The following is a 21857-nucleotide window of genomic DNA, read 5'->3' on the forward strand; positions in this document are numbered from 1 at the left end:
AGAGCTATGTTGAGGGGAAAACCAAGATGGCAGCATAGGTAAACACCTAAACTGCAGCCTCGCACAAAAATTTCAAAAATACAACTAAAAGACAAAACAGACATCATCCAGAACCACAGGAAAGCTGACTAACTGGAAATTCTACAACTAGAAGGAAAGAGAAAACCACAAGGAAAATCAGAGGAGCTATAAAAGCCTGAGGTACAGAGACACGGGAACACACCTGTGGGGAGGATGGAGCCGGAGAGGATGGGGTGGCTGAATGCCTGGCTTGTGTTCTCCAGCGAGAAGAAGATAAAAGCTCTGGACTGCACTGAACCCTATTTCCTACTGCACTGAACCCCAGTTCTGGGAGAGACCCTGGGGACCCAGGCCCATACAGGGAGAATCTGGGCTGTAAGGCAGAAACTCAGGAAAGTGGCAAAAGGCAGAACTCTGGAGGCATGCACGTGAATACGCGCAGAGGACGGACTGTTGACTGTGCCACTGGATTGCCTAGAGGGAAGGAGACAAAAGCTCTGGACTGCGCTGAACCCCAGTTCCGGTCAAGAATCTGGGAATCCGGATTCACTAGGGGAGACTAGTCTGTCTGGCAGCGGGCAAAACTCGAGCGTGCCTTTCTCTCAGAGAGGGACACTAAGACCCAGTAACCTCATAGGGCGGGGCTGACAGGAAGCCAAAGCTGTAGGCTCCACCCTGAAACTCTGCACCATCCAAGCTGAGCACAGAAGGTTTTGCAATTTTCCAAGTCTAGTCAAATAAGACTGTCTCCTGGCATAAACACAACTGATCCTCACAGTCAACTGGCCTGGAGGTCAACTCTTCCCACTGATACCAACAACAGTCAAGACTTAACTACAACAAGCCTGTACACACAGTCCACAAAGAGGTGCATCAAGAGTGTCCACCTCAGGTAACTGGGGAGGCTGACCCACTGGGCCATATAGGACACCTAGCACACAAAGCTACCCTCCCAACTCAGGGGAGCAGTGAAAATGCGGAGACAAAAAAACAGATCACAAATGAAAGAAATGGAGGAAAACAAACAGCTGAAGATAGAGTTCAAATCACGGTTATAAGGTTTTTTAAGAATTTCCTAGAAAAGCTGATAAATTTAGCGAGACCCTCGAGGATATGAGAGAGAGCCTCGAGGATATGGAAAAGGATCAACTAGAAATTAAACATAAACTGAATGAAATAAAAAATATTATACAGACACCCAACAGCAAACTAGAAGAACGCAAGAATCAAGTCAAAGATTTGAAATACAAAGAAGCAAAAATCACTCAACTGGAAAAGCTAAAAGAAAAAAGAATCCAAAAATTTGAAGATAGGGATAACTTCAAGTGTACCAACATCAGAATTATAGGGGTGCCAGAAGAAAAAAGAGAGCAGGATATTGAAGGCCTATTGAAAGAAATAATGACAGAAAACTTCCCCCACTTGGTGAAAGAAATAGACTTAAAAGTCTAGGAAGCACACAGCACCCCTAACACAGTGTTTCCCAAAGTGTGGTACATGTACCCCAGGAGTACGGGAAGAGTTTGGTGGGGTACACATTGCACAGGAGTTTGGTGGGGATATGCACTGCATCGTGCTTAGCTGCGCCTAATTCTATATTCTCATGAGTACGAGGGGGTACTCAGTGTTACAAAATTATAGAAGGGGTACACATATGTCAAAAGTTTGGGAAACACTGCGTAACAAAAGGAATCCAAAGAGGACCACACCAAGACACATCATAATTAAAATGCCAAGAGCAAAGAGAGAATATTAAAAGCAGCAAGAGAAAAACAGTTACCTACAAGGAAGCACCCATACAATTGTCAGCTGATTTCTTAACAGAAACTATGTAGGTCAGACGGGAGTGGCAAGAAATAGTCAAAGTGATGATTATCAAGAACCTATAACCAATAGTACCCTACCCAGCCAAGCTGACATTCAGAATTGAAGGTCAGATAAAGAGCTTCACAGATAAAAAAAAAGCTAAAGGAGTTCATCACCACCAAGCCAGTATTATATGAAACGCTGAAAGGTATTCTTTAAGAAGAGGAAGAAGAAGAAAATGGTAAAGATAAAAATTATGAACAACAAATACATATCTATCAACAAGTGAATCTAAAAATCAAATGAATAAAAAATCTGATGAACAGAATAAACTGGTGAATATAATAGAATCAGGGACATAGAAAGAGAGTGGACTGACATATCTTGGGGACAGGGATGTGGGGGGTGCGGGAAGAGATTGGACAAAAATTGTACATCTATGGATGAGGACAGTTGGGGGGGGGGGTTAAGGGAAAAGGGTGGGATGAGGACCAGGTGGAGGGGAGCTATGGGGAGTATGGGGAAAGAGGAACAACTGTAATAATCTGAACAATAAAGATTTATTTATTTTTTTAATTTAAAAAAGATCTATGTTTTTTGTTTGTTTGTTTGTTTTTTACAAGTAGGGAAAGTGAGTAATTGAGTAATAAAGTAATTTTTCCCTATCAGACACAGCTTTATTTAGAAACAAAGTTTCAAGAACCTTTTTACAGAGACTTAACCAGTTGTCCACCCATCATCACTATGCTCCAAAGTTGATTGTAAAAAAGAAGAGGTACTTTCTTAACAAATTTACCAATGATGTTTATATTGGTCTCTTTTATTCTACATTACTACCTTTTTGTTAGTCACTAAAACTAAGAATTGGATTTACCTTGTATACCAAATGTCTCATAAAAAAGAGCCGTCATAGTTTGGTCTTTATGACTGATTTCTCTCCACTGGCATATGCTGTAATCATTTCTTCTTCTTTTTTTAAATCTCTAGGCAACAGTTAATGCTCGGGCAAACCAGGATCTTGCTATTCTGTGTGAGGTTCGTGACAGCAATAAACGAGCACATAAAATACAAGGAGAACTGAAGAACCTAAAGTCCAAACTATTTGGTCTGGAGAATGAACTTAGACTCTGTTGATATTTACTTTTAGAAATGGCCTTGGTCTGTAGTGAGTTTTTGTGTGTGTGTGTGAAATCTGAGAAAAATATCATCTCCCAGAAACTGTGGGCAGAGTTGACTAGAATGGTGGTACCCATTATTATAAAGACAGGATGAAGAATCAGGGACCACTAAAAAAGCCATTCTTGCATTGTAAACTTTATAATTTTTGCTGTCCTATTCACCATTTTTGCTTTTTTATATGTGTGTTTTGTGTGGGGTTTTTTGGTCTTGATTATAACCTAAATTACTCAGAGACCACATATTTTTCCCATTTATAATGAGAGTTTTTTATTTTTTAAGAAGACAGTGACCGTGAAAACTTAGGAAGGAAGGATGTTTGCTATGAGCATGGCTGAGTGTCATAAGAGAAACACTTTCATTGAGGAGACAAAGGTATCCACCCAAATGGCCTTCTCTTAGGCAGAGGGACAACCGTGGAGCGCGAATAGGCAGTAATGCTATGTAATTGTCTTCAGTTGAGAGTTGGGAGGCCTGAGTTACTTTTATGGACACCCAATCTCAAAGTTTCACCAGAGGGCGATAGAGACCCTGCTCTTAAGCAAAATGTATTGAGGAAAATAAAGTTGCCACTTTGGTTAAGAGGGAGTAAAAATTTAATAATCCTTGTATGAAAAGTTCAGCATTGTACCAATAACATTTTTAAATAATTTAAATATTTTAAATTAACTATTTTTCAATAAAATATGTAATTGAAAATATTCTCTTTGAGTTTTCTATAATTTCATGTTAAAAGCACATTTATACTTTGTTGGTGACTTGGTTTACTTATTTGTTGCATGGTCTCTACAGTCCTGTATAAATATTAAAGTTTTCCTAAATGTGTTCTTTGAAGTTGTCTGGTATTGGAGGTAGCCAGTTAGTACTAAAGATGATGACACTAACACTTTTCCATTTTTTTTAAAATATATTTTATTGATTTTTCACAGAGAGGAAGAGAGAGGGATAGAGAGTTAGAAACATCGATGAAAGAGAATCATAGACCAGCTGCCTCTTGCACACCCCCTACTGGGGATGTGCCCGCAACCAACGTACATGCCCTTGACCGGAATCGAACCCGGAACCCTTCAGTCCGCAGACCGACGCTCTACCACTGAGCCAAACTGGTGCCGGCACTTTTCCATTTTTTTTTATCTATATCCTCTTTTAGGCAAATTGCTATGCTTTGAGAAAAAAGTAATTGTGTGTGTCACTCTCACTTTGATGTTTCTCCCTCCCCCACCCCCTTCTTCTCCTCCTCTCTCCTTCCCTCCCTTTCTTCTACTCTCTAAAAATCAATGGAAAAAACATCGTTGGATAAGGATTAAACACACACACATACATACACACCACACAACAACAGAGAAGGTGACTTAAATAAGGTCATATTTGAGCTGAATTGTAAAAGTAAATTTGAAGTCAGATAAGAATTTGGGCATTTTAGGTAGAAGGACAATATGTGTGAAGGCATGGAAGAATGAAATGTTTTGGAAAGTACAAGACCAGGAGACAAAGTTATGTAATATAGGACAAAAGAAATACATGAATTTCATTTAATACAATAATGTGAAGTCATATATTTCATTACCTTTTGCATGAATTGAAAACAAAATGAAAATAGCATCAGAAATATTTAGTGACTAGAGGCCCTGGGCACAAAATTCATGCATGGGGGTTGGGGTGTCCTTCAGCCTAGCCTGCACCCTCTCTAATCTCGGACCCCTTGAAGGCAGTGAGACATCCCTCTCACAATCCAGGACTGCTGGCTCCCAATTAATTGCCTGTCTGCCTGCCTGATTGCCCCAAACCACTATACCTTCCAGCCTGATCAACTCCTAACCACTCCCCTGCCAGCCTGATCAACGCCTAACTGCTCCCCTGCTGGCCCGATTGCCCTCCTAATTGCCCTCCCCTGCTGTCCTGGTCACCCCTAACTGTCCTCCCCTGCTGGACTGGTTCCCCACAACTGCCCTCCCCTGCAGGCCTGGTCCTGCACCAACTGCCCTCCCCTGCCAGCCTGGTTACCCACAACTATCCTCCCCTGCTGTCCTGGTTGCCGCCAATTGCCCTCCTCTGTAGGCCTGATCCTGCACCAACTGCTCTCCCCTGCCAGCCTGGTTACCCCCAACTGCCTTCCCCTGCTGGCCTGGTTGCCCCCAACTGCCCTCCCCTGCAGGCCTGATCCTGCACCAACTGCCCTCCTCTGCAGGCCTGGTTGCCCCCAACTGCCCTTTCTTGCAGACCTGGTCCCTCCCAACTGCCCTCCCCTATTGGCCTGATAGCCCACAACTCCCTCCCCTGCTGGCCATCTTGTGGTAGTCATCTTTGACCACATGAGGATGGCTATCGTGTGTGTGTTGGTCAATTTGCATATTACCTATTTATTATATAGGATACTCATGCATTGAAAGAATTTGAAGTGCAAACTCATTTTTGTATCACACATTAATAAATAAATGAAATGTTTATTTCCTAGGAAGCCCTTACACTGCAGATCAAGGCAAGGAACAGTCAATACCAGAATTCACTGCAGGATCTGCAGAAACAAAGCAAAGGATGGTGCAAAAGATCTTTACAAAAGAGCCATCAGTATCATTTCTTTGCCTTTTAAATTTTCTCTTCTAGCCTACATATGAGTAACTTAATAATAAGTCACCTTTAAATATATATATATATATATATATATATATATATATATATATATTTCAGAGAGGAAGGGAGAGGGAGAGAGAGAGAAAAACATCAATGATGAGAGAGAATCATAGTCTGCCTTCTGCATGCCCCCTCTTGAAGATGGAGCCAGCAACCTGGGCATGTGCTCTTAACTGGAATCAAATCCAGGAGCCTTCAGTCCCCAGGCAGACACTCTATCCATTGAGCCAAACCAGCTAGGACAAGTCACCTTTTTATTCACTGAAATATATGTTATTTTTTCCCAACAGAATAGCCTATGACTATATTATTTTTGGTCCAGTCTTATGCTTCTCACTGCCTCTCCACCCACACCACACTAATTGGGCTACTAAGATTTACTGTAATATTTGCAACAGAGCAGATAGTATTGTCACAGCTCACTGCAATCAGAAACCAGACAAGAGAAGATGGCTACAGTCCCTATCCAGAATAGAAATTCAAGGCCTGAGCTAAAGAGACATTGGGAATGGATAGGAAGGGACAGTGAACATCACTTCCCTACAATGGAAGAAATAGGAAGGTTAGGGAAGAATTAAGGATAATTCTCTAAATCCACAGTTTCTGGTTTGGGGAACCATGTGTATGGTGACAGCATTAACTGAGATGTAGCATATATGAGAAGCAAATTTCCAATAAATTTGAAATTAGATGTTAGTGATAAGGGAGGTCAAAGAGAAGTTAAGATTAAAGATAGAGATTTGAAATTATTGTTATACAGAAGATAATTTAAATCATTGATTCAAATTCGGGTGTGGATGAAGCAGAGATGGGAAGCATATAGAATGAGAAGAGGGCCAAGAGGAGATACCTCATAATGAAAGAATGGTCTGAATAATAAGTTTTCTGGAAACCTAGAGGGATGAAAAGCCGAAGAAGTAAAAGGCTGGCAGTGTTGTTACTTTGGGGGAGGGAGAAGGAACATAAATTAGAATTGGGTATTGCCACTTCATAGAAAAATAAGGTAAGTTATAATTAAGATTTGGCAATTTAGTAACAGGTGAATTTAGAGCAATTTCAGTGAAGTAGAGATGGAGGTCAGCCCATATTAGGTTGAGAGATGAGACAAAGAGGAAGATGGAAGTAGCTTGAGAGTTGATAGAACCAAGGAAAGGAGTTTTGATGGTTTTAGGTTGGAAAAGATGTAACATACTTATAGACTGAAAGGGGAAAGCAGAGGAAGGTATTGAAAATAGAGTAATGAGAGTGGGTGTTTGGGGAAAAGATGCTGGAGGAGATTGAGAGCCAGTGTTGAAGGAGGCAATAAGGGTAGATAAGGGGTGATTGCATCATTTTTAATAGAGGAAATAAAATCAAGGCCATCCACTAAAAGAGAGATGGGCATTGATGTGATGAGGAACTTGATGAAAAGAGTGAACATTTGGAAATATAAGAGGGAGCTGCTAAGGAGCATGTGATAGAATTGTGAGGGATAGGTCTTCATGAGGGAGGAGTTAATTGAGTTGAGCTGACTGCCAATGGAAAAATGTCTAGGATTGCAGCAAGTCATAGTCTGCTCACGTACCTTCCAAACTTCCCAGAAAGGTGAGACACAGAGGCAAAATAAATCTAAAATAGGCAGACCAGCTGGAAAAAGGGCAAGTGAAGAGACGGAGCTGGAGGGGGGATTTGGCTACTAAATGAAAGGAGACACTGCAAAAGAAATGTTTCAATAGGGTTTGGGGGTTTTTTCCTTTCTCCCCCCCCCCCCAAAAAAAAACAACAACAACAACAAACAAACACAAAACAGCAAGGTCAAAATTTGTTCTTAAAACTGGAATGGAAAACACACACACACACACACACACACACACACACTAAAAACCCAAGCTAAAGCAATAACTGACATAATTTTTCCTTTTGTAGATGTACTGTTCCATTTGGAAGCCAAGGTTGGTACCACTTAAGTGGGCTCCTGCAAGGGTTTTGTGTTTGTTTATTTTTTAAAGTCTCTACATTAGAATACTACTTTATGGTCTAAGGAGCTATGGAGTATTCCACTCCTGGATTGACTAGTGGCTTAGTTTCAAGTTAGCCCTACAAAAGGCTATTTTTCCATTGATTTTTTTTTTTTTTTTTTTTTTTTTTTTTTTTTTTTTTTTTTTTTTTTTTTTTAAAGAGAGAGAGGGAGCTGAAACCGGTTTGGCTCAATGGATAGAGCGTCAGCTTGGGGACTGAAGGGTCCCGGGTTCGATTCCGGTCAAGGGCATGTACCTTGGTTGCGGGCATATCCCCAGTAGGGGGTGTGCAAGAGGCAGCTGATCGATGACTCTCTCCCATCGATGTTTCTAACTCTCTATCTCTCTCCCTTCCTCTCTGTACAAAATCAATAAAATATATTTAAAAAAATAAATAAAAATAAAAAAATAGAGAGGGAAAAAGAGAAATGTCAATGTGAGAGAAACACATTGATTGGTTGCCTCCTGCATGATCCTCGCCTGGGAGGAGCCTGTAGTTTTTTAAAAAATATTTTTTATTTAATGATTTCGGAAAGTAAAGGAGAGGGAGAAAGATAGAAACATCAATGACGAAAGAGAATCATTGATTGGTTGCCTCCTGCATGCTCCCCAGGGGGATCAAGCCTGAAACCTGGGCATAAGCCCTGACCAAGAATCAAAACATGATGCCCTAGTTCCGTGGTTGGCAACATTCGACATCGCGAGCCACATTCGGCTCTTTGGCCCCTTGAGTGTGACTCTTCCACAAAATACCACAGTCTGGGCAAGTCTATTTTGAAGAAGTGGTGTTAGAAGAAGTTTAAGTTTAAAAAATTTGGCTCTCAAAAGAAATCTCAATCATTGTACTGTTGATATTTGGTTCTGTTAACTAATGAGTTTGCAGACCACTGTCCTATCACATGTGTCAAACACAAGGCCCGCGGGCCAAATCCGTCCCGCCAGGCCTTGCAATGTGGCCCGCACCGCGCTGTCATCACTGCACTCCGCTGCGTTTTCATCACAATGACAGTTTATGACTGTTCAGTAAACCATTTGGCCCGCGATTTAGGCTGGATTTTAGATTTTGGCCCCTTCTCTGATTGAGTTCGACACCCTAGTCATAGGTCAATGATTAACCACTGAAACACGCTGGCCAGACAGTTGTGCGACATCCTGAATAACATGATGAAATCTCCTGACCATTTTACTGCATCCTTTCTAGGACATTAGCCATCCCTTTATCCAGCATATCTAGGATGTACACACACGGAAGCCATCTCAGTTATTAGATTAACTCTTATGGCATTGCAGTGCTTGTGTTCAGATATTTATTAATTAAACTTTATCATAGGTATGTATGCATAGGGAAAATAGTATATATAGGGTTCAGTACTATCTGTGGTTTCAGGCATCCTCTGAAGGTCTTGAATCATATCCTATGTGGATAAGGGGCAAGTGGGGAGGGGAGGGATTGCTCTTTCTACCTTAGATAATTGTAGATTCACATGTGGTTGTAAAAAATCATACAGAACAATCCTGTGTACATACGCCAGTTTCCCCCCTGTCAGCCACTCCATTTTGACATGATTAGTCTGTAGTTTTTGCATCCCACTGACTCCAGATTGAACCATGATGTTTCCAGTGGGCCTGGTATTGGTTTTGTGACATTTTCTTCCCTTTTGGCTCATAATGGTCATATCCACTAAGCACTTAGTATTTAACAATTCCAGGACTAATTTTAAATTAGTACAAGTTTGATATTGCTATATTGATTGTCCCAGAGCTTCTTAATTGGCAATCTTGCCTTGACATTTGGAAAGGGATAATCAAATATTAAGCAAAGGGATCTAGAACTTGAATGACCTAATATAGTATTGTCATGAAGACTTTAATAAGATTTAATTTGATTCCAACTTAAAAAAAAAAAAATATGAGTCAAGACTGCCTGGCCAGTGTGGCTCAGTAATTGAGCATTGATCTATGAACCAGGAGGTCATGGTTCAATTCCTGGTCAGGTCACATGCCTGGGTTGTGGGATCCATCCCTAATAGAGAGTATGCAGGAGGCAGCTGATCATTCTCTCATCATGAATGTTTCTATCTCTTTCTCCCTCTTTTTTCCTCTCTCTCCCTTTTCCTTCCTCTCTCTGAAATCAAATTTTTAAAAAATGAGTCAAGATTGAACTGGTCTGTCTAGAGTTTTTTTACTTACATTAGAGTGATTTTTCCACTTCAGCCTTACACCTCCTGAACCTGATAAGCTCCTTCAGAAAATAGTTAAGTTCTCTATGTACAATCAGTTCTGTTCTTTTTCTTCATATGCCGAAGTAATGAACTCCTTTCCCCCAAAAAATGACCTTATAAGAAGCTCTTATTTCTCTACATGTTCTCTGCTTACCTCTATAACATCTTTGGGATTCTGCATTTTACATCAACTCAGTCTGACTAGACCCCTCTTGAGTTTATCCCTCCTGTCTCCTGGTGCATCACGGCTGGTCTCCCAGCCTTACCTCCTGGGCACTGGCATTTGGGGGTGCTGCCCTGTCCATATCTGCATGACATTGTTCCTGCTCTCCAGCTTCTTAGCTTTCTGTGCTCATCTGACTCCTGTGTCTGCTGGGCATGCCTCTCCTTGTCTTTGACTTCTCTTCCACTTTTCTCCTCAATGTTGCTGTTCCCAGGATTCTGACTTGGATTCTCTCCACTAGTAACCCTTGTCCTCTCTCTACATGATCTCATGCTTTTCCATGACTTCAACTGATAATGGTGAGAATGTTTTGGGGTTTCTCTTCCTAAAGGTCTCTAAAATCAGGAGTGGAGAAGAGGCAAGATGTGGAGAGGGCTGTGGCTGGGGTTCTGCAGAGGCACCTACCATTTTTCCCCCCTTGGTATAGCTGAGGAGCACCAATGGGGAAGTGGGTGCCATGTCTGCCCTGGCCCCCAAGAATAGCCCCCTGGGCCTGTCTCCAAAAAAGGTTAGTGATGAAATCACTAAAGCAACCGGTAGTTGGAAGGGCCTGAGGATTATAGTGAAAGTGACCATTCAGAACAGACAGGCCCAGGTTGAGGTAGTGCCTTCTGACTCTGCTCTGATCATCAAAACCTTCAAAGAACCGCCAAGAGACAGAAAGAAGAAGGGAGGGGGGGGGGGGGGAAAGAGAAGAAAAAAAGAGAAAAAGACATTAAGCACAATAGAAATAAGCACTTGTGATGAGATTGTCAGCATTGCCAGACAGATGCAGCACTGATTTTTAGCTAGAGAACTGTCTGGAACTGTTAAAGAGATCCTGGGGACTGCCTAGTCTGTGGCTGCCACCCTCATGACATCATAGATGCTATCAACAGTGGTGCAGTGAAATGCCAACCTAGTTAAGAACTACAAAGGAAAATGTTTTCATTAAAAATTGACAGCCAAAAAGTAAAAATAAATACATAAATAAATAAAAAAATTTAAAAATCAAAATAAAATCAGGAGAAATATCTCTTGAGAATTCTATGGAATTTAGGGGAAACTTACCTATAAGCAAAATATTCAACCTAGACAGCCAAAATAACAGGGATTAGACATTGTATAGCAAAGGGTAGCTGACCTAGATGAGAAAAATAATTCAGAGACTGATTGGAAGTATCTGAGTTTACTTTCTAAATACTCTGAGGGAAAATGGAGAGTGTGAACAGTTTTCTAAAAAAATGTGGGATGACAGCATGCAAGATTTCCTATGCACATCTCTCACTGACTTATACTGACAGTCCTCTTTGGAGGGTAAAAATGCCTGGTTGAAGAGTAGAATCTTTGTTAAGCAGAAGACTTGGAAGCTCCAGGGCAATATGAATGTTTAGAAAGAATTCAGCACTTTGTTTTTTCAAAAAAACCATTCTGATGCCAAACACCTGCCCTGATCACCTTGCAATACACACACACACACACACACACACACACACACACACACACACACTTTGTATGTGGCTAATACAGGAGGGAGCAGGAAAACAAAATAAAGCTTCCTCCCCCTGGCCGGTTGCTCAGTGGTAAGAGCATTAGGCCTTGAACTGAAGGGTCTCAGGTTCAGTTCTGGTCAAGAGCACATACCTTGATTGCAGGCTTAATTTCTGGCCCTGTCAGGGAGCATGTGGGAGGCAACCAATCAATATGTTTCTCTCACATTGATGTTTTTCTCCTTATCTCTTCTTTCCCTTCCACTCTCTCTAAAAATCAATGGAAAAAATATTCTGGGGTAAAGATTAACAAACAAACAAACAAAAAATTTCAAATCACTAAATTGGGTCCATCCCTTGCTTCATAGCTTAGCCATATGAGACTGTTCTATTTCAATTATATTTTGCAAACTGACTTTAAATCAGACATTCCCCCAAAATATATCTTTCCCGAGAAACCAAAATGTAGGCATAGTTAAACACCTGAAATTGCTGCCTTGAACAATCACTTCAAAACTACAACTAAAAGATAAAATGGACATCATCCAGAACCACAGGAAGGCTGGCTGAGTAAAAATTCTACAACTAGAAGGAAAGAGAAAAGCACACTGAGACTCAGAGAAGGTACAAAAGTAAAGTGCAGAGGTATGGAGGTGAGCATACTCGGAGAGGGCTGACAATGGAGTACTAGGTTGTCTTTCTCAATCAGGAAGGAGATACAAGCTCCTAACTACTCTGACTTTAGTTCTGGGTAAGACTCTGGGGACCCAGACTCATGTGGGGAGAAACTGGACTATCTGGCATCGGGTGGAACACAAGGGTGGCTTTCTCTCAGAGGTGCTTGCAGCGATTACCAAGGGACAGTGAGACTCAGGGGCCTCTTAGGGCAGGGCTGAGCATAAGCCATTGCTGTTTGCTCCGCCCTGTGGATTCCTTGAGACCCTGCCCCACTCAAGCTGTGCTCAGAGGCTTTTGCATATGAATGGCCTGGCCCTTTGCTATCTAAAATTACCTAACAAACTGCAGCTGGGTCAGAGAGCCCCAGAACATCCAAAAGAAGGCCCAAGGCTCTACAGCAGCTTGCATTGCTTCACAGCTGGGCCTCATCTGGGCACCTCCAAACCCCAAACAAAGAAGAGGAATCTGCAGATTTCTCCATAACTTCTGCTGGGTGGCCTCAGGCAGAGGCTAAATTAGCACCTTCTTAGAGATCCTAGATCCAGTGTACCCAATGGTCAGAGTGGGACCATTCAGATTACAACTTCTCAGATCCATGTCTGCTCAGGGGGCAGACTCAGTGAGCACCAAAGCCCCACTGAGCAAATCTTGCCCTATAAGGGTGTCTCCAGCACAGAAGTTCTCCCATCCTAGACACAGCTGATCCTCATAGCCAATTGGCCTGGAGGTCATTTCCTCCCACTGATAGCAACAACTGTCCACAAAGGGGTGTACCAAGAGCGTCCACCTCAGGTAACTTGGGAGGCTGAGCCATTGTGCCCTATGAGACACCTAGCACACAAAGCCACTCTATCAATACAGGGAAGCAGCCAAAATTCAGAGACAAAGATACAGGTCACAAATGACAGGAAAGCAACCTACTGGATATAGAGTTCGAAACCATGATTATAAGGTTTTTTAAAGGATTTTCTAGAAACTGTCAATAAATTTAGTGAGACCCTAAAAAAGAAACAATTAGAAATTAAGCATACACTGACTAAAATAAAGAATACTATATAGAGATCCAATAGCAGACTAGAAGATTGAAAGGATCAAGTCAAAGATTTGAAATACAAAGAAGCAAAAAACAAACAAACAAAACAAAACAAAACAAAACAAAAAAACACCCAACCAGAAAAGCAAAAAGAAAAATGAATCCAAAAATATGAAGATAGTGTAAGGAGCCTCTGGGACAACTTCAAGTGTACCAACATCTGAATTATGGGGTGCCAGAAGAAGAGAGAAAGCAAGATATTGAAACCTATTTGAAGAAATAATGACATAAAACTTCCCCCACCTTGTGGAAGTAATAGACTTACAAGTCTAGGAAGTGCATAGAACCCCAAACAAAAGGAATCCAAAGAGGACCACACCAAGACACATCATAATTAAAATGCCAAGGGCAAAGGACAAAGAGAAAATATTAAAAGCAGCAAGAGAAAAACAGTTAATTACCTACAAGGGAGTACCCATATGATTATGAGCTGATTTCTCAACAGAAACTATGCAGGCCAGAAGGGAGTGGCAAGAAATATTCCAAGTGATGAACAGGAAGAATCTACAACCAAGATTACTCTACCCAGCAAAGCTATCATTCAGAATTGGAGGTCAGATAAAGAGCTTCACAGATAAGAAAAAGCTAAAGGATGCCGAAGCTGGTTTGGCTCAGTGGTAGAGCGTTGGTCTGCGGACTGAAGGGTCCCAGGTTCGATTTTGGGCAAGGGCATGTACATTGGTTGCAGGCACATCCCCGGTAGGGGGTGTGCAAGAGGCAGCTGGCCGATGTTTCTCTCTCATCGACGTTTCTGGCTTTCTATTTCTCTCCCTTCCTCTCTGTAAAAAATCAATAAAATATATTTTAAAAAAAGAAAAAAGAAAAAAAAGAAAAAGCTAAAGGAGTTCATCACTGCCAAACCAGGATTACATGAAATGCTGAAAGGTATTCTTTAAGAAGAGGAAGAAGAAGAAAAAGGTAAGGGTAAAAACTATGAACAACAAATACATATCTATCAACAAGTGAATCTGAAAATCAACTGAATAAAAAATCTGGTGAACAGCCGAAACAAGTTTGGCTCAGTGGATAGAGTGTTGGTCTGCGTACTGAAAGGTCCCAGGTTTGATTCCGGTCAAGGGCATGTACCTTGGTTGCAGGCACATCCCCAGTAGGGGGTGTGCAAGAGGCAGTTGATCAATGATTCTCTCTCATCGATGTTTCTAACTCTCTATCCCTCTCTCTTCCTCTCTGTAAAAAAAAAAATCAATAAAATATATATATTTTAAAAATCTGGTGAACAGAATAAACTGATGAATATAATAGAATCAGGGGCATAGTTCTCAGGGGAAAGAAGGTGTGAGGAGTGCAGGAAGAGACTGGACAAAAATTGTACACCTATGGATGAGGACAGTGGAGATTGGGTGGGGTGGGAACTGGGTGAAGGGGAGCTATGGGGGGGAAAAAGAGGAACAACTGTAATAATCTGAATAATAAAGATTTATTAAAAATAAAAATAAAAAAATAAATCAGACACTCCCACTTGGCACTCAGTGTTGACCTAGGGAGGAGATGAAAGCTTCTTTCATTGTTGACAGGGTCAGAACCCCTTCTCAGTCCTGACAGTCTCAGCGTTAGTGAGATTTGCTGCCAGCAGAGGGCGTTAAAAGTGGAAGAGCAATGTTGCTTTTTCATTTTCCCTCTCCAGGGCCAAGTTAAATTCCGGACAACCACATACAGTGGGGATTTTTGTTTTCTTTCTTCCATCCCCAGTCCGGGTGGCGGCAGAGCTCAAAGAGTAGTCTGTTCTGGGGAAAAGACGGCGTCTGCCTCTCTCCCAAACCAGCCCTGATCAAATCCCAAGCAGCCGGTCCTTAGATAACAAGACTGAGAAACCCGAAACCAACAGCTCTGACTCTCATCAGTGCCCAGCATCACCGTCTGGAAACTGAGACTTGTTGCTGAGATGCCACAGTGATTGAGTGTTAAGTGGCATGGCTGGGGTTCTCTCACTGGAGTTTATAGCCTGGACCTATGAACTTAGACAAAGAAGGTTTTCAAAAAGTCTGTATTGGGTTTGAGCACTTGAGCTGTTTTGTGGCACTCTGCACATGTACTGGCCTTTAGGATCATTGTTCTCCCTTAGCAAAGCCATGAGGTAGGTTAATCCAGCCTTGCTGTCCACTGGGCCGGTTGCCTGCAGCCATCCCAGCAGGTGAGTGTATTCAATAGTGTTTGAGGCAAGAAAAGGAACATCCAAACTCCATTTCTGCTTTATTAGGGGATGGCATTCTTAAATGAACGGGCTCTGGAAGATGCAGAGCCTCATATGAATGGAGCAAAAGAACATTTTTCATGATTACGGATTATAGAATGTAGAACTGACAAGACCTAATAGGGAATGGAGAAGCTGTGAAGTCAGAGGCCTAGAGACCTACAGCTTCTCCTGAAAATGCTGAGAACACCCTCAGTGCTACAGAAGGTGGTGCCAGAGAGCTAAGACATGCAAGCAAGCTGCCCTTGAGTCCACCATCTGTGCAGTCTCTCAAAGGAGAGTATGTGTACAACTGTGTGTGTTTGTACTTGTGGGGACCAAGCTTGTGGGATGTATTCTTGGGAGAAAAAAAGGAAATACCAAGAGTTGACTCAAAAGTATGGGCACTAAGGACCAAGGGCCTGGAGCTGTGCTGAGCCTCACAGCTTCTAACATCCAACAGCTGCCAGGACTTGGGAGTCTACTCTTATGCCTTAACTTCAGCTGCAAGCCCTTCACCATTACTTGTAGGGTGCAAACAGGAGAGGGTGTCTTTCTAGAGAAGAGTGAGAATGATATTCTAGTGGGTTTACTGGTCCGAGAGAGGAGGGGCTTCAGGGAAGGCTCATTTAGCCTTTGTTTCAGCACCAACTAATGAACAAGCAAGAGTGCAATCACCCTTTCTCTTCGTAGGTCTCCCAGCAACAAAGCAAATCTAAGTGGAGGGAAAGAACTGGTTATTACTCAGTTGAAAAACCTACAAGTCAAAGTGAATTTTTGACTTGAATAATTGTCTACTGACTTGATGGAAAATCCTTTACCCTGGGGGAGGAGGATAGGAAGAGAGGTGGTAATAATTAGAGGCTCTCGCACTGCAGATTGGAAAAAGAAGCAAGACCTATCCACAGATACCAAACTTAAACTTCAAAGCGTATAGTTCTGATATGGGTCATCTCGCTTGAGGATTGTATGAACAACTTGTTTGCATGGGAGAAAGATGAGGTCCTAAGCTCTAAGTAGGTGAATTGCCTGGGATCTTTTCTAGCCAATGTGCTTTGTTCCGACCCTTTAGCATATCATCTCTGCCCCTCTTCATCTTTTCTTTGACTCTTCATGATGCAATCTTGCATATAATCTTCTATAGCACATGTGTCAAACACAAGGCCCGCGGGCCAAATCTGTCCCGCCATGTGGCCCGCACCGTGCTGTCATCACTGCACTCCGCTGCGTTTCCATCACAATGACAGTTTATGACTGTTCAGTAAACCATTCAGCCTGCGATTTAGGCTGGATTTTAGATTTTGGCCCCTTCTCTGATTGAGTTCGACACCCCTATATAGGGATCATAAATTGTTATTTGTTTCCCTAACTAGTATGCAAATATTTAGTCCTGCAGATGGTCTAACCACAAAGAAACTTCTTTTCTTTAATATGTCCTTTCTCCTTTCTTTCCTTTTGACTCAAGCAATCTCATCCCAGCTCCTTGACTTACCCACCTTCCTCTCCCTTGCACAAGCTCACTGGTGACCCTAGGTTTGGCACCATTTCCTTAAAACTAAACCTTTAGTTTTATATATATATATATATATATATATATATATATATATATATATATATGTTAATCCTCACCCAAGGGTATTTTTTTCCATTGGTTTTTAGAGTGGGAGGGATTGGTGGGGGGAGGGACAGAGAGAAACACTCATATGAGAGAGACACATTAATTGGTTGCCTCTCGCATGTGCCCCAGGGGTGCAGGGATCAATCCTGTAACCAAGTAATAACCTTGACCGGAATGGAATCTGAGAACCTTCAATCTGCAGGCCAACACTCCAACCACTGTAGGGCTTAAATATATTTTTATTGACTTCAGAGAGGATGGAAGAGGGGGAGAGAGATAGAAACATCAGTGATGAAAGAGAATCATTGATCGGCCACCTCCTGCATGGCCCACACTGGGGATTGAGCCTGAAACCCAGGCATATACCCGGATGGGAATCGAACCATGATCTCCTGGTTCATAGGTTGATGCTCAATCACTGAACCATGCTGGCTGCAATGTCCTGTTTGGGTTTGATTGTGCTTTGAAGCACACATATGAATGAATCTTTTGTTCGGTAACAATGGAAAAAGTAAGGCTTGGTCAGAGCTAATAAAACTCCATCATTCAGACAGATGGAGTCATGGAAGGAAGGAATAGGAAAAAATATCTTTTTAGTAAAGAGCAAAGCAGGCAGCATTGAATGGGGAGGGGAGTGTGGGGAGGAAGAGAAGAATTGTCATGTGGCTGGATGAGTTATAGATGTGCTGAGAGTGATCTCAGAGTTTCCAGGTGAACTTCCAGGGAAACAACATGTGTAAAGGGGAAAAAAAAAAAAAAAAAAAAAGGACTGGATCTGAAGTTAGGAAGCCTGAGTGTAAGTCCCATATAAGATACAGGTTACTGACATAATTTTTTGAAAAATTAATTTTTAGAGAGAAAAGAAGAAAGTGGGAGAGAAAAACATCAACGTGTGAGACATGTGACTATAACATTGATTGACCTCCTCTTGTACATACCCCAACTGCTGATCAAACTGCAAACGGCATGTACCCTCACCAGGAATCTAACCAGTGACCTTTCGGTGGAGGGATGATGCCCACACTAGCCAGGGCATTTGAGCAAGTTATTTAAAATCTCTAAGCCCATTTTCTTATCTGTAAAATGAAATCAATGAAACCTGCAACTTTTGGTATGAATGATTTACATGTGTTTCAGTGGTTAGAACATCAGCCTGCATACCAAAGGGTCCTGTCAAGGACATGTGCCTGAGTTGATTCCCAGTCAAGGATATGTGCCTGAGTTGCAGGGTCGATGGTTCTTATTGGGACACGTGTGAGAGTCAACCAATTAGTATGTCTTTTTCACATCAATGTTTCTTTTTCTCAATCTCCCTTCTACTCTCTTAAAAAAACAAACAAACAAAAACCAATAGGAAAAAATATCCTTGAGTGAGAATTAACAACAGAAAAAACGGGGGGGGGGGGAGAGGAGGAGAGAGAGAGAGAGAGAGAGTGAGAGAGAGAGAGAGAGAGAGAGAGAGAGGGAACTCGAGCAAATAAATATTTGTCAAGATGACCATGACCATGGCACTTGGGATAGCTTTAGCACTATTCTTTCTCTCTTAGAAATACTTTGAAAGGAATTTAATCCTCCCATCCCTCAGTCTAAAACATTGGCTTAGTGATGGCCCAGAGATCCTCTTTGCCTTATCATCAGACTTTCCACTGCCAAGATATCCCCATGAGATACATTTGAATAGCTGAGAGACTCCTGAATAAAAAAAGAAAGAGGAGAAAGAAGCTCTGTGTGGGTATAAGGGATTATGGCCAAAGAAGGAGACCTCTCCATACAATGGAAAGAAGACCAGACATTAAAGATCTGGTTCTAGTTTTGATCCCATCACTCACTGGTCATGTGAACTTGGTAAAGGTTATCTTAAGAAATGGAGGCTTATGAAGTTTGTTTGCTATTTTCATTTAGTTGTGAGAAATAAAACACGTGATATAGATGTAAAAATGCTCAGTAAGCACAAAGGTGTCACATTATAACACAACACAGACTTCAGGTTTTAGGAAATGGGAAGGATGCTGGGCTCATAGAGCTACATATATTCTGATATCCGCATAGACCAGAATAAAAAGTGCTCTGGATACAAGACTTCTGCTATGGTCACTGGACACCCTTCCCTTTGAATTCTCTACAAAGAGAATTTTCTGGTACTTCAGCTAGCTTTGGGCAATTTTAGAAAGCTACGCTTGACCTTTTTAACAAAGCCTCTGTAATTTTGGAGAAGAACCTTTGTGGTTTGACCTGCTGTCTTTGTGGTTTGACCTGACTCTGGCATTCTTGATAAGCCAAAGACCCAGAGCCCATCCCATCAGTTTTACAGGTGACATGATAAAAAGTTTTCTTTCTCATCAGGTGTGATTTCTACAATGACCCTGGGCCATTCTGAGTCAGGTGGCAGGGCTATAGTGGGAGAGCAAAAGGACAGTGAAAATCATCAGAACGACCAGTGAGTGTCCAGTTAACTTGACACGACAAAGAACAGACATTGGTGGTAATATTATGCTACCAAAATTTGTCACCATGAATACCTCCACCCACATGCTTATCTCTGAGCCTGAGGAGGATGACAGCTAGGACTGAGCATAGAATTTGAGTATCAAAAGTCCAGATCCTCTGCTGCTGTGAAGTCACTAGGAGTCAAAAAAGGATTTGGAGCAAGCAGTCTGAACACAGAAAGTCTGCATGTGAGGGCTATCGTAGTGCTGAGGAGGCAACCACAACAGGAAAGAAAAGGAAAGGAGAGGAGAGGAGAGGAGAGGAGAGGAGAGGAGAGGAGAGGAGAGGAGAGGAGAGAAGAGAAGAGAAGAGAAAAGAAAAGAAAAAAGAAAAGAAAAGAAAAGAAAAGAAAAGAGGGAAAGAGTAGAGCCACAAGAAATGATCTGCTCAAGGCTCCCCCTGAGAGCTGCTTCAGCTGCACTGCACTTGCTTTGAGCTCAGGACTCCTGTTAAGCCAGTGTCCCAATTTATGTCATCTACTGGTACCTCACCAACGTGATGAGGAAGAAGAAAAAGGTAAAGGTAAAAACTATGAACAACAAATACATATCTATCAACAAGTGAATCTAAAAATCAAGTGAATAAAAAATCTGATGAACAGAATAAACTGGTGAATATAATAGAATCAGGGGCATAGAAAGGGAGTGGACTGACAATTCTTGGGGGAAAAGGGATGTGGGGGTGTGAGAAGAGACTGGACAAAAATCATACACCTATGGATGATGACAGTGGGGGGAAGGGTAAGGGCAGAGGGTGGGATGGGAACTGGGTGGAGGGTGCTATGGGGGGGGAAGAGGAACAACTGTAATAATCTGAACAATAAATAATTATTTTTTTAAAAAAGAAAATGCGCTGAAGCCAGTTTGGCTCAGTGGTAGAGCGTCGGTCTGCGGACTGAAAGGTCCCAGGTTCGATTCCGGTCAAGGGCATGTACGTTGGTTGCGGGCACATCCCCGGTAGGGGGTGTGCAAGAGGCAGCTGGTTGATGTTTCTCTCTCATCGACATTTCTAGCTCTCTATCTCTCTCCCTTCCTCTCTGTAAAAAATCAATAAAATATATTTTTAAAAAAGAAAATGCATTTAAACAAATAATTAAATCCTATTTAAGAAAAGAGTAATATGCAAAATGACCATCACTCCAACACACAAGATGGCTGCTCCAATGTGGTCAAAGATGACTGGCTGTCCCTATATGGACACAAGATGGCTACCAAAAGATGGATGGTAGGGGAGGGCAGTTAAGAGGGACCATGCCTGCTGGGGAGGGCAGTTAGGGGTGACTTGGCCTGTAGGGGAGGGCAGTTGGGGATAACCATGCCTTCAGGGGAGGGCAGTTTGGGGCAACCAGACCTGCAGGCGAAGGTGGTTGAGAGGGACCAGACCTGCAGGGGAGGGCAGTTAGAGGTGACTGGGCCTGCAGGAGAGGGCATTTTGGGGGACCAGGCCTATAGGGGAGGGCAGTTAGAGACAACCTTGTCAGCAGAGTGGACAGTTAGGGGATACCTGGTCAGCAGGGGAGGGCAGTTAGGGACAATTGTGCTGGCAAGCAGGCAGTTAGGCATTGATCAGGCTGGCAGGGGAGTGGTTAGGGGATGATCAGGTTGGTAGGTAGGTGAGTGGTTGGGAACCAGCAGTCTTGGATTGTGAGAGGGATGTCCAACTGCCCATTTAGGCGGGATCTCATTAGGATCCGGCCTAAATGGGCAGCCGAACATTCCTCGAGTAGTCCCAGATTGGAGAGGGTGCAGGCTGGGCTGAGAGTCACCCCTGCCCCCATGCACAAATTTCATGCACCAGGTCTCTAGTAAGGCTATAACAAGTGATGAGGAAGGCACAGTATTGGATGATCTAAAGTGATTGCTTTCCTTTTCTGAATTTCTTTGGAATTCATTTTTGGACCAGAAACTCAGCCTTTAAAGTGTCAGATTCGTTTTTCGGTGGGATATATTTTCTCCTCAACTAATGTGGTATGTTCTGTTTTACATCTCTCCTAGTTTCCACAAAATAGATACTCTAGCAGGGGTCCTCAAACTTTTTAAAGTGTGGCCAGATCACGGTCCCTCAGAGAGCTGGAGGGCCGGACTATATGAACTACTAATTCCTACCGTAACACCTCGGCTGCGCTCACTGCCCAAAAAACCTGGCGGGCCGGATCAGACTCCTCTGCGGGCTGCATGTGCCCCACGGGCCGTAGTTTGAAGACGCCTGACTCTAAGGGTTTGGCTGATTGAAGTGATTTTATATG

General features: G+C 42.4%; 1 protein-coding gene and 1 pseudogene across 4 annotated transcripts in view; both read left to right on the forward strand.

The window, feature by feature from the left end:
* CCDC77 (coiled-coil domain containing 77) overlaps positions 1-3704 on the forward strand; it is a 48196-nt gene extending 44492 nt beyond the window's left edge. For all 4 annotated transcript variants that reach the window (XM_045588376.1, XM_045588378.1, XM_036457973.2 and 1 more), the window contains exon 13: positions 2815-3704. In XM_045588376.1, coding sequence (XP_045444332.1) covers positions 2815-2961 — 147 coding nt within the window. In that variant the 3' untranslated portion in view covers positions 2962-3704. The remainder of the gene's footprint in view (positions 1-2814) is intronic.
* Positions 3334-10982, forward strand: LOC118730470 (annotated as a pseudogene).
* Positions 10983-21857: the final 10875 nt, after the last annotated feature.

The sequence above is a fragment of the Pipistrellus kuhlii genome, unplaced genomic scaffold (genome assembly GCF_014108245.1).
Source record: "Pipistrellus kuhlii isolate mPipKuh1 unplaced genomic scaffold, mPipKuh1.p scaffold_m20_p_3, whole genome shotgun sequence".
NCBI lineage: Eukaryota > Metazoa > Chordata > Mammalia > Chiroptera > Vespertilionidae > Pipistrellus > Pipistrellus kuhlii.